At 58.6% G+C, this 12,568-nt stretch overlaps 1 protein-coding gene across 1 annotated transcript in view; it reads right to left on the bottom strand.

Annotated features, from left to right (window-relative positions):
• Window positions 1–9,163: 9,163 nt before the first annotated feature.
• The window catches only part of LOC120384944 (alpha-2-macroglobulin-like protein 1), a 58,996-nt gene continuing 55,591 nt past the window's right edge, over window positions 9,164–12,568 (bottom strand). The window contains exons 32-34 of the mRNA XM_039504047.1: window positions 10,254–10,344; window positions 9,755–9,823; window positions 9,164–9,313 (exon numbers count right to left, since the gene is read on the bottom strand). Coding sequence (XP_039359981.1) covers window positions 9,164–9,313; window positions 9,755–9,823; window positions 10,254–10,344 — 310 coding nt within the window. The remainder of the gene's footprint in view (window positions 9,314–9,754; window positions 9,824–10,253; window positions 10,345–12,568) is intronic.

Genomic DNA, 12,568 nt, shown 5'->3' with positions numbered 1-12,568 from the left:
TGACATGAGGGTCCCTGCACTGTGAGCTCTCGGGAGGCTGCCGCAGGATCTTAGCTGGGGTGAGAGCACTGTGGCGCAGCCACCCTTAAATCAGGCGTTTCCCAAGTACCTGACTGCAGCTAAAGCCTTTAACATGGCCTTGTGCGTGGAGCTTCCGGAGTTTTGTTTTTGTTTAAAAAGCCCCTAATTGGAACCCTGCTGCCCCTCTGCACAGGTCAGCAGCAGGGCTGGAGCCTTTAGAGCCACGGCGCAGACCTGTCACTTCAGCCAGCGGAGCAGCTGGTAGCAGTAGAAGGCTGTTGTCCTCCATGTAGACCACTCACTAGAGGGGAGAAATGAGACTTCCCACTTCACCAGGGGGTTTCACAGCAATGGGACATGGAGACGGAGGGCGGTCAGGGTTCCATTCCAGGTGCTGGGGGGAGTGTTCTCTAGTGGTTCTAGATCCGTCCCCTCTGACTTCTGCCACCGCCCGGCCCCACGTCTTCCTCACCTTTGTGTGTCCTGGTCCCAGTTTCCTTCTCTTCCACTCTGCCTGGGCTGCAGCAGCAGGAGTGTGGAGTCACAGCAGACACGTTTCCTGCTCTGTCTTTCGGGTGCCCAGCCGCCATGGTGGTCTCTGGGGGCTGGAATGAAAAGTCCAGCTCCACGACTGGCACATGCTCAGTCATTCTGTGGGTTGGGGCACACAGGCAGGCTGGCGCTAAGAGTTGGGAGAGCAGGGAGCATGCTCAGGGCAGGGGCCGTCTTGGAGAACTTAGCTGTAAAACAGTGACAAGTCTCTACGGAGCATGTGCAAAGAGAGTTGTTTTTAGAGACTCATATTGACATGAGCTCCAAAGCCAGAGCTCAGCAAAACACTGGCAGGAATCTTTAACCAGGGCAAATCACTGTGTTTTTCTGAACTAGCAGAGCCACGTTACGTGACACCAGCCCATAAATAAATAAAGTGACTGTGGCAGACACGGCTGGAACCCAGTTACAACCAGCTGCACCCAGGGCCTTAGACTGGGATCTGTCAGGCTCCTGGCACCAGCCTGGCCTCTGGTTTGCGAAGTGTCTCAGGCCTGGGCTGAAGAGGAGTCCATGGCTCCTGCCGTGCTGCTGGTGGCCTAGAGAGGCTGAGCACGGGCCCAGCACTCTGGTGGCTGATGTTCTGGGCTGTGCCTGTGTTTAGGGTGGGAGGCAGCCGTGCAAAGGATCAGCCGCTCTAGACAGATGCTGATTGGCTCCTTGGGCCGTCCCCCACGGCTGCCTGCAGTGGTTTCGCTCGTGTTTGCTCACACCCTGTTTGGTGTAGTTCTGTGCACCACCTTGCTCATTGCTCCCTTGTGTCCCCTACCCCAGCGCCACGGGCACCGCCCGGCTGTCACTCCAGCTGCAGATTGGTGAGGGGTCGAGTTTGAGTCTCCTCAGCTAGTCTCACCTGCTGTCTCGCCCAGGTCCCTAAGGCGCAGCCAGCCAGCCCCTGGAATCAGCCCAAACTCTCAGTCCTCAGCAGGTGAAACTCGTGTGTGGCACCGGTGGGACTGAGGTGGCATCGCTGCCTGAGGCCCCTGCAGTGGCAGGGAACTAAGTGGGCTGTAGCCATGCAGCTGTCTGATGCTGGAGGTGGAAAACTCGCTGATGCTGCGTTTGCCTCGAGAAAAGCCGGGTGCCTAGAAGACACCCCGTGATCGCAGCTGTGCATTCCTGCCCGGCCTTGTCCCAGGGAACAGGCATCAGCTCGCTGCACGGAGCACCCAGCTGCCGGGGCCTGGCAGTGGGGCCCTCAGTACAAGAAATACACCCCCCACCAGCTGCTGTAGGGACAGAGGGGGCAGGTGCCCCAGGCTGGGTCCTGCACCTTCCACCGCAGGCTCCAGACCAGCTGCAGTCGAGATGGTTGTGAACATTGCACGAGTGGCCCTAGGTGACTCAGTGTGAGAGCCCCCAGGGAGCTGCCACAGCCTCCCCTCCCCCAGCACAGCACCAGTTGCTGCCTGGCACCTAATCACAATCTCCTTAAAGATGGGCTCAAACCGGCCCCCCACAAATGACTTCAAGGTGGAGGAAGCTGCTGGCTCTGCCTGCTGTGGACCCCCAGGAACTTCACTAGGGCACTGTGACGAAGTGGGAATGTTCTGGCTGTGTTATGTGCATGCTGAGTGGGGAGTATTGACTGGGGAAGGTTGCAGGGGAGTTGGGCTGGGAGGACCTGCATTGGGGAAGGGAAGCTACCTGAGCATGTAACCTGAGAACCCAGGAGGGGGTTGGAGGCCAGGTAACACCTCTGCCCGAAACTGGACAAAGGACAAAGGCTGGGGGAGGAGCTGGGGGGAGGCTGAGTGAGAGGCTGGAGGGAGTTTCAGTTTGGAGCTGGCTGGGAAATGGAGGGGAGCCCCGACGGGGCTTGGGCTTCCCAACGGGGCTGTGGCCTCCCTGGGGCCCCAGATGGGCCTAACTAAAGGGGGTCCTGTTGGCTGTACCGGCAAGACCTGTCTTGGACTGTGTTCCTGTCGTCTAAATAAACCACCTGTTTTACTGGCTGGGTGAGTCATGGTAAATCGCAGGAATCCGGGGGTGCTGGGCCTAGTCTCCCCCCACACTGTGACAACTGGTGGCAGGGGTGGGATGTACTGCACCCCGTGAATGGCACTTCTTGCAGTAAGTGACTGGGGAGCAGTAAAATGAAGGGGGATTGACAGGGACCAGGCGTGCTGAAGAATCAGCGAGGGACGGTTTCAGGGGCTGATTAAACCCCAGGAGTGTGTAACCAGCAAGAAGGACTTTTGCAGTAACAGGGTCCCTTGGGGGATCGCAGGGAGCGGTTCCAGGGGCGGAGGAGTCTGCAGCTCGACCCTGGCAGAGAGGTGGTGACCGCGAGAAGGGCTGGCACACTAGCGGTCTCCCTGGAAACGGGAATGGCGATGTGATGGAGTGTGTGTGTGTGTGAGGGGGTTCTTGGGGATTTCTGTGTTTTCCAGTGGTTTGCATGCAGAGGGGGTGGGACTCAGTGTCCCCGGGTGTTACTGGTTTAACGAGGTGAGAGGAGAGGGAGTTTGTTGGTACAGAGGACCAGAGAGGGACTTGGGACCCCGGCCGATGGCCTGGAGGATGGAGACCCCAGCGACTGGTGACCCGGAGACCCGGCTCAGGAGACGCAGCCAGTTTTGGCCAGTGGGAGGACAATGGGCTGCGGAGAGAGGACCCCGGTGACCTGACCAGCCAGTTCCAGCCAGAGACGGGCTGAGAGGAGAGGAGACCCAGGCCTTCCCGTTTACCTGGAGAGAAGACAATGGACAGAGGTGGCTTGGGGCCAGGGATATCAGAGGCCCAGCTGGGAAGCAGGGGGGCTCGGGGCTGGCGAGAGGAAGCAGGCAGAGCCCACCTGGATGCAGGGACACTGGGATGTGCTGGGCTGAGAGAGGCCAGGCCTGAGGCCCTGAGAGTTTCCTGTGCTGTGTTCAACTCTCAATAAACCCTCCTGTTTTATGCTGGCTGAGAGTCACTCCAGTCTAGAGAACATGGCGGGGGGGGGAGGCCCGGAGGGTCCAGGGCGCGTGGACTCCCTGAGGGGGCCCACGGCAGAGACAGACGTGCTGAGGCTCAGAGGTGTGGCTCCAGGAGGTGGAGGGTCTGACCCCAAGAGAGTGGACCCCCGAGAAGGGCTGTTGCACTGGGAGAGGGGCACCCCCCACGGACCGCACGGGGCCAGAAGTGGGCACGATCTGTGAGTCCGTGACAGGCGAGCACCCAGGCCTGCGAGTGGCCAGCAGGAAGATGTCTGCCAAGTGCCTTAAGAGTGACCTGGTGGAGCTGTGCAAGCAGAGGGGGTTGCTCAGTGGGAGGCTCACCTGTGATTGCCCAGCTGGTGGAGGGAGATCAGTCGAATGAACTAATCACTGTCTCTGAGGGAAGCAGCCTGGCAGATGCAGCGCGGGCACCAGTGTCTGTCACAGCTGGGCGTGGTCAGCCAGCTGCTGAGGGCTTCCTGAGACCCCTTCTCCCTATGCCTAGGGGAAGGGTGGGAAGGAGCCCAGCGAATACTGAGGGCACCATGACACTCCCTGGCCAGCAGGGAATCCTCACGGCGACACTCAACATCTGTGGAGCAGTCGCGGCTGAAATGGAGGCTAAAAATGAGAGAGCTGGAGGATTGTGAGACACCGAGGCCACATGAAGAGAGACAAAGGCAGCGTGAACTGGAGGAGAAAGAGACAGAGGCAGCATGAGCTGGAGCTGGCCAGGCTAAGGAGCAGTGAGCCTCTGGCTGCGGTGAGTGATGGGGGGTCCAGGAGTGCACGGAGCTTTGATAAGTGCATCCTGGCCCAGCATAAGGAGGGGGAGGACATAGATGACTATGTTCTCACCCCCTTACTAGACCCCAAAACTGTGGCATTGTACCGCCAGCTGGGAGAGGAGAAGAAAGGGGACTACGAACTATTCAAACAGGCCCTGCTGCGCGAGTTTGGGCTGACTCCTGAGATGTACCGGGAAAGGTTCCAGGGTCAGGATAAAATCCCTGAGGTCTCATATCTGTAACTAGCCATTCGCATGGAGGGATTCACCAGCAAGTGGGCAGATGGGGCCCAGACGAAGGGGGACCTGGTTAAACTGATTGTACCGGAGCAACTGTATGAGCGGTACCCGTCCAACCTGAGGCTGTGGTTGAGGGACAAAAAGCCAGAAAACCTGGCCGATGAGTTTGTGAAGAGACACATCAGTTGGAAGTAACAGAGGAGGAGAAGGACCTCAGTATTGGTTGATCACAGGATGACTATGAGCCGCCAATGTGATATGGCCGTTAAAAAAGCTAATGCAGTTTTGGGATGCATCAGGCGAGGTATTCTAGTAGAGATAAGGTGTTGTTAGTACCGTTATACAAGGCACAGGTGAGACCTCATCTGGAATACTGTGTGCAGTTCTGGTCTCCCATGTTTAAGAAGGATGAATTCAAACTGGAACAGTACAGAGAAGGGCTACTAGGATGATCCAAGGTTGAGGAGGGATATGATTGCTCTTTATAAATATATCAGAGGGATAAATATTAGGAAGGGACAGGAATGTGGACACAAAAACAAATGGATATCAATTGGCTATCAGGAAGTTTAGACTTGAAATCAGACGAAGGTTTCTAACCATTAGAGGAGTGAAGTTCTGGAACAGCCTTCCAAGGGGAGTAGTGGGAGCAAAAGACATATCTGGCTTCAAGACTAAGCTTGATAAGATTATGGAGGGGATGGGATGATGGGCTAGCCTAATTTTGGCAATTGATGTTTGATTATCAGCAGGTAAGTATGCCCAGTGGTCTGTGATGGGATGTTAGATGGGGTGGGATCTGAGTTACTACAGAGAATTCCCAGTATCCATAGACTTTTCTCCCATCCACCCCAGGGAACAAGGCACTCACTCTGCAGGGACAGCCCTGCGCCCACCCTGTAAACGGAGAACCTTGAGTCCGGGGCATCCAACCCCCCAGGGTGGTGCAGGGCTGTCCCTGCAGAGTGAGTGCCTTGTTCCGCTCGAGGTGGATGGGAGGAAAGTCTATGGATACTGGGACACGGGCGCTGAGGTGACGCTGGCCCGGCCTGAGGTGGTACCTCCAGATCAGGTGATGCCCAACACCTATCTGACCCTGATAGGGGTGGGTGGGACCCCATTCAAGGTGCCCGTGGTAAGGGTACACTTGAAATGGGGGGCCAAGGAGGGCCCCAAGGAAGTGGGGGTGCACCACCATTTGCCCCCTGAGGTGTTAATGGGGGGAACGGACCTGGAGGACTGGCCAAGCAACCCCCAGTGTGCCCTGGTCATGCCCCATAGCCAGAGCCTGCAAGGGACACTGTGCCCTGACCTCAGGGACCGTACCCTGCCTGAGGAGCAGGACCCTAACCTGGTGGGGAGGGAACGCCCAGGGACACAGCTCAAGGAGGCTGCGGCTTCAAACCCAGCCGGTGAGAGAGAGCAGGTGCCCATCCCTGTCCCAGCTGCTGAGTTCCAGGCCGAGTTGCAGAAAGATCCCTCCTTGTGGAAGATAAGGGCTGACCTCAGTGTGGTACAGACCATGGGGGGAGGTTGCCGGAAAAGGTTCCTGTGGGAGAAGGGGTTCCTGCACCGAGAATGGGCTCCCCCAGGGAAAATGGAGTCAGGGGGGATCAGGAAGCAGCTGGTGGTACCCCGGAAGTATCGCCGCCAGCTGCTGGGCTGGGCCCATGATATCCCCCTCTCAGGGCACCAGGGAACCTGGCGTACCCAGCAGAGGCTGCTACAGAACTTTTACTGGCCTGGGGTCTTTACCCATGTCCGGCAGCACTGCCAATCCTGTGACCCCTGCCAGAGAGGGGGAGGAAGGCCCAGGACAAGGGGAAAATGGCTGTGGGACCCTTGCCAAGGATAGAGGAGCCTTTCCAGAGGGGGGCCAGGGTCAAAAGGGGGGCTCTGAACCAAGAGAGCCTGAATCACAGCCCTCCAGCCTGGAACGCAGGGAGAAGATCCCAGCCCAGCTTGAACCCCAGGGGTATTGGGGGGGGGGGGAAAGGGCCCGGGCCGCATAAGCCTTCCTACATGTGAACTACGAGTGCCATCGAGCACCCCCGACCTAAACGGGGGTGTGAAACTGGAAGGGCCTGGTGTAATTCTCACCAAGGAATGGGAGGGAAGTTGGCGCATCCCTGGGAACGTGGGTAGGTTCGAACTTCCCCAGGTCACTGGCTGAAGTGACCCTGCTCAGTTCAGTCTGGAAGGGGGGAGAGATGTGACGAATGTGGTCTTTGAATACTGAGTGGGGTGTGTTGGCTGGGGAAGGTTGTGGGGGAGTTTTGCTGGGACTGCCGGCATTGGGGAAGGGAGGATACCTGAGCATGTAACCTGAGAACCCAGGAAAGGGGTTGGAGGCCAGGTGACACCTCTGCCCGGGAAACTGGACAAAGGACAAAGTCTGGGGGAGGAGCTGGGGGGAGTTTCAGTTTGGAGCTGGCTGGAAATGGAGGGCAGCCCAGACGGGGCTTGGGCTTCCCAACGGGGCTGTGGCCTCCCTGGGGCCCTAGATGGACCTAACTAAAGGGGGTCCTGTTGTCTGTACCTACAAACTCTGTCTTGGACTGTGCTTCTGTCATCTAACTAAACCTTCTGTTTTACTGGCTGGCTGAGAGTCATGGTGAATGGCAGGAAGCTGGGGGTGCAGAGCCTAGTCTCCCCCCACACTCCGTGACACAGGACCCCTCACACTCCCCTTACACTTTTGCCCCTCACAACCCATTTCACACTCACCAGCCAACCCTCTCCCCCCCACCCCCCGCAATGAGCACAAAAAAAAAACTGCCTCAGAAACAGGTTTCACTTCTCACCAGTTGTAATGTGCCAGGAGGGGTTGGCACATTTCCAGAGCAAATGGGGATACAGTGACCGAAGAAGGTGCTAAGAATCCATGTTGTAGCCATGGGCAGATCCGGCCAGGGGATGGGATGGGGAGCAGCCGCAGCAGCTGAGACAAAGCCTGTCTGTGCCCCAAGATCCTGGGGTGTCTGGCTACCCGCGTGGTGCTCTCAGGAGGGGGCTTGGCGGCAGGGGCTTCATTGGGAATTTCCCTCAGTGTCGGGGGCTGTAAATAAACACAAACATCCCTTGAGACAGGGATCCAACTCCCGTTGACTTCTCCCAGGCCCCACAAAGACACAACTGGCCTTGTTACTGCACAAAGTGCCCCACCTAGGCCCTCCCTCGGGTGGTAAAGGAGCGGGTGCCCATGGCACTGAACCCCAAGTCAGTCCCTGCTGAGTGATGGAGGAGGGAGGAGTCTGAGGGCTGCACGGGGCCCGCTGTGTCTAGCACATTCCCCCCTCTTCCTTCTCCCAGATCTGGGGGGGGGAGGTGCTACCTGCATTCCCTCAGAGCCGAGCACTCGCCTCGCTCACCCCACCCCACCCCACTGCCCTTCCATGCTCCTGCAGGGCCTCTTGCTCTCCGCCCCGTCCCTGCGCCCTCGGAGGCCGAAACCCCCAGTGGGAGTGTGTCACACCTACCTGAGCCACAGGGGGCACTGTACTCAGCCTCTGTGTGTTCACCTGCAACAACAAGGGCCGTGCACCATGAAAGTAATGACTGCAGGAGAGACTGAGGGGGGTGGGGCTCAGAGCCTCCCACCCCCAATCCCACACAGGCAGAGTGTTCCCCAGCCACAGAGGAGCCCATCTATAGGTCTGACCTGCTGGGGAGGGGGGGAGGGTGTTAACCTCAGCTGTCTGAGTGGGGCTGTGAACTCTCAGGCTCTGTCACTGACCCCTCCAGGCACCAGGGAAACCGTCCCGCCACCTCCTGGCCCAGCAAACAGGATCCTGGGGGAGTCTAAGGAGCTGGATGGCAGGGGAAATGTGGGGGGCCCTGGAGACACCTGCTCTGGCCATTCCTGCTGGGACGGCCCCAGTTACACCAGCCCCATGTGCCCCACTAGCCCGACGAGCACACGGCTGCCATGTCCCGCCAGGTGAGCGACCCCCACAGATCGAACCCGGGAACACGCCCCCAGCAGGTGTCTCCAGCTTGACCCCCGCAGGCCCACGGCGGGTCGGCTGCCAGCCTCTGCCCGAGAGCTGTGTCCAGGCCCGAGCAGGGGGCCGAGATCCACCATGGGGACAGGTGACATGGGGGGGGGGGATTGCAATGGCATCACCCTCTACCCAGGCACTGGTTGTGCCACAGAGCCCAGGAGTGGCTGTAATTGGGGCAGTGCCAGGACAGGACACACCCTCTGCAGCCACAGACTGCGTCATGGGGCCAGGGGTGAAAGTAATTTACAGGACTGCAGGAGTCCTGAGGGGGGCGTGGCCTCATCCAGAAGAGGCGGGACCTCTCAAGATTTAAAGGTCCTGGGGCAGGGGCTGTGGCTGGGAGCCCCAGGGCCTTTAAATCAACCCGGGGCTCCCAGCTGCAGAGGTGGCTGGGAGCCCCCGGGGCTCAGGGGCAAATTAAAGGACCCGAGGCTCCGGCCGCCGTGGAGCTCCGAGCACTTTAAATGCCCCCCCGCAGCTCCGGCATCCAGGTTTGGGTGTGGATTTAAAGGGCCCGGAGCTCCGCCGCTGCGAGCCCGAGCCCTTTAAAATCCGGCCCCAGCTCAGCCACCGGAGCTGCTGGGGGATTTAAAGGGCTTGGGGCTGCTGCTGAGCTGCGGTGGGGGGACCACTTACTTTCACCTCTGCATGGGGCCCACAGGAGCAGCTCTCCCGGGGCGGGACTCACCCATCTCGTAATCATACAGTCTCACTGGGGCTGCTCTGAGATTCTTCACAGGGAAATCCTGCTCCAGGGAGAAGGTGAAACTTTCCGCCTCCTTCGTCAGCTACCGAGAGAGCGACAGAGCGAGTGCCTGGGCTGAACCGTCTGCACTGGCAGCTCAAACCCCCTCCTCCCTGAGGTCGGGCTGGTCCAGCCGCTTCCCCTGTCCCTGTGCCCTGGAACAGTGAGGAAATGCTCCCCCCGAATCCCTGTTCCACCCCCCCTGCAAAATGTGACCCCCTTTCATCACACTCAGGGCCCAGTTCCAGCCCCCCAACCCTGAGCTCCCCATCGCTCCATTCACAGCCCTCCCTGGGGTTCACGGCCCTCCTGGTCCCATCTCCCGTCCTTTATGGAAATGGGTCACTTGGAACCAGGGAGATTTCAGTGACCTCGCCATGCGTGTGACTCAGAGCCCACGAGCAGCTGGAATGGGGTGGAGCCAGGGCAGGACATGCCCTCCCGTTCACACCAGGCCCCGGAGCCCCCAGCCGCCCGCACTCACCTGGTCCATATAGAGCGTCACCTGGTCCTTCTGCACCTCCAGCCTCTTCACCAAAGGCTGCTTCTCCAGCTAGGAGCAGAGGGAGGAAACGGCTGAGCCAGGAAGGGAGGGGCTGGGGCCGGAGTCACTGCTCTGCTGGGAGCTGGGACATGGGGCACCAAACGCCCCCGTGGCTGAGGGGTCTGGCTGCCACCCCCCCATGTCAGTCACAGCTGAGCACTGGGTGTCTGCTGGGGGAGGGGCGGGACAGAAGTCTAGACATGGGTGTTGTGTTGTAGGGGGAGCTAAGCAGGGTCAGGACCTGCTCAGTGACTGGATGGGAGACCCAGGGCTGTCCAGTGCCCCACGGCAGGGGGCAGGGATCTGCAGGGGGAGCTCCCCCTGGGGGTCAGAGCTGCAATCTGTGCTCTCCTGGGGGTCTGGGCTCTCCCTCATGGATCAGCCCCTGGTTTCATGCTGTGTGACTGGCCCGGCCTGTTCTCCTCCCTGGGAAGCTCACCTTCCGCAGGGAGCTCCTGACGGGGGTGTAGCCGGACGGCAGCTTGGCCTCGATGATGGCCATGTTGGTGGCTGGGCGCTCCCCACTGTACCTGCAACAGGAGCCGTTGGCTGAGGTCGGGGTTTGCCCTGGATACAGACCCCAGGGGGGTGGAGGGGGAGGGGAGGTCTCCCGTCCTCTCGGCCCTGCAGGAGTCTCTAATGCCTCTGCCTGCTCTGGGCTGTGAGCCCCGCTAGCCCCCGGCCAGCCCTGAGCTCCCCAGCAAGGGGCCCGGCCCCAGGAGCTTCTTGGGAGCCGATTGTCTGTAAGGGGACTGTTGCCCCCTTACTAACATTCAGTGGGGGGCGTTTGGTTGCTAGCTCCCAGCACTAAAAAGGGAGGGGTCGATGGGAAATCAGGAGCCTGAGACTGACACTCTCCAGGAACAATGTGGAGAGGCCAGTGCTCCAGGTCAGCCTGATGGACAGGGCCAGCAGGCTAATCAAGGAGTCAGGAGGCCAGGGGGGTCCCGTCCTTCCTGTGAGCGGGAATTGTCTGAGGCCTTGTCTACACTACAAGACTATTTCGAATCAACTTAGTTCGAATTTGTGGATTCGACCTTATGAAGTCGAATTTGTGTATCCATACTAAATACACTAATTCGAATTTCTGAGTCCACATTCACAGGGCCAGCGTCGACTTTGGAAGCGGTGCACTGTGGGAAGCTATCCCACAGTTCCCGCAGTCCCCGCTGCCCATTGGAATGCTGGGTAGAGCCCCCAATGCCTGCTGGGGGGAGAAATGTGTCGAGGGTGGTTTTGGGTAAGTGTCGTCATTGAACCGTCAATCACAACCTCCCTCCCTCCCTCCTTGAAAGCGCCTGCGGGCAATCTGTTCGTGCACTTTTCTGGTCAGTGACAGCGCGGACGCCACAGCACTGCAAGCATGGAGCCTGCTGCGATCATCGCCGTTTTCTCCTCCTCGCACTTTATCGTCCACCTCTTCCACAGTCAGCTGCTGAGAAATTGGGCCACTTTTCAATGGTGCTGCAAGCACTGGGGGACCATAGGGGACGTTTACAAACATCAACGTCGGGTGGCCGGGCAAGGTTCATGATGCGTGTGTTTTCAGGAACTGTGGGCTGCTCAGACGCCTGCAGGAAGGTAGTTTCTTCCCGGACCACGAAATAACTGTTGTGGCTGTGCAGATGCCTATAGTCATCCTCGGGGACCCAGCCTGCCCGCTAATGCACTTGCTCATGAAGCCCTATACAGGCGCCTGGGACAGCGACAAGGAACTCTTCAAATACCAGCGAGCAGCGAGCAGCGTGACCTGTGACTGTTCAGTTTCTTTACAGAGAAGCTGAACCTGCCCCTGTTTCTTTACCCAGTTACTGTTGACTCTCCTCTTCGGTTACATACCCAGTTCACCCCGTTACCCCACTTCCAGCACACGTGTAAAAATAAAATACATGTCCCATTATTACTTAACAAAGGTTTCTTTATTCATGACTTTTCGTGAAAGGGTTGAAACTGGGACGCAGGCTGTGCTGGGTAGGGTGTGCGGTGATGTAAAGACCGCCTCTAAACTCAAGGAATGACAGGCTCCTGCTCCTAGAGCGGTCCGCAGTGCCGGAATGCTTCTTTCAACGGAGCCTGCCATCCTCTTCATGGAATTCTGTGTGCGGGCGGATATGTGACCTTGTGGTGGAGGAGGACGGATACAGATTCCTCAGCTGCGTGACTCAGCGGTCCAGGACAAGGACCGCTGTATAAGATCTGTAACCGCCCTCCCCCGCTGCAAAGTCACATCTCCCCCGCCCACACAGATCCTGGAAAGCACCTCCAAAAACCGACCAGGGTGCCTACTGACTGCACCGTGTGTGTGACCCGCTGCTGATCCTGCCCCCGTGTCTGTACCCTGGGAAAGGTGACTGTCCTATGCAATTAACCACCCCCTTCCCACGCCCCATTCAAACACAGTCTTCTTTGAAAAATCATAACAGAAACAGTAATTAACAGCAAAGCATTTTTATTAATTAAGTAGACAGTTAGGGGATGGGACTGGGATTGGGACTACTGTGAGTGTGGAAGTGAAGGACTTCGGCAAATGTAGGGTATGAGAGCTTTTGGGTACTTGAGCACTGTGCTGTGGTGCAGTGACAGTATTCACGTCCCCGGCTGCCCCTCCTCCTGATTACTTTCGGTGAGGGGGGTATGGGACTTTGTGGCAGGGGAGTGCGGTTGCAGATACACTGCAGGGTGTCTCTGTCCTCCTGCGGTCCTGCAGAACATCCACAAGGCGCCTGAGCGTGTCTGTTTGCTCCCTCACTAGTC

This window comes from Mauremys reevesii, linkage group 17, assembly GCF_016161935.1.
Source record: "Mauremys reevesii isolate NIE-2019 linkage group 17, ASM1616193v1, whole genome shotgun sequence".
NCBI lineage: Eukaryota > Metazoa > Chordata > Testudines > Geoemydidae > Mauremys > Mauremys reevesii.
The sequence above is the reverse complement of the archived record's forward strand: the minus strand, read 5'-3'. Positions and strand labels throughout refer to the sequence as shown.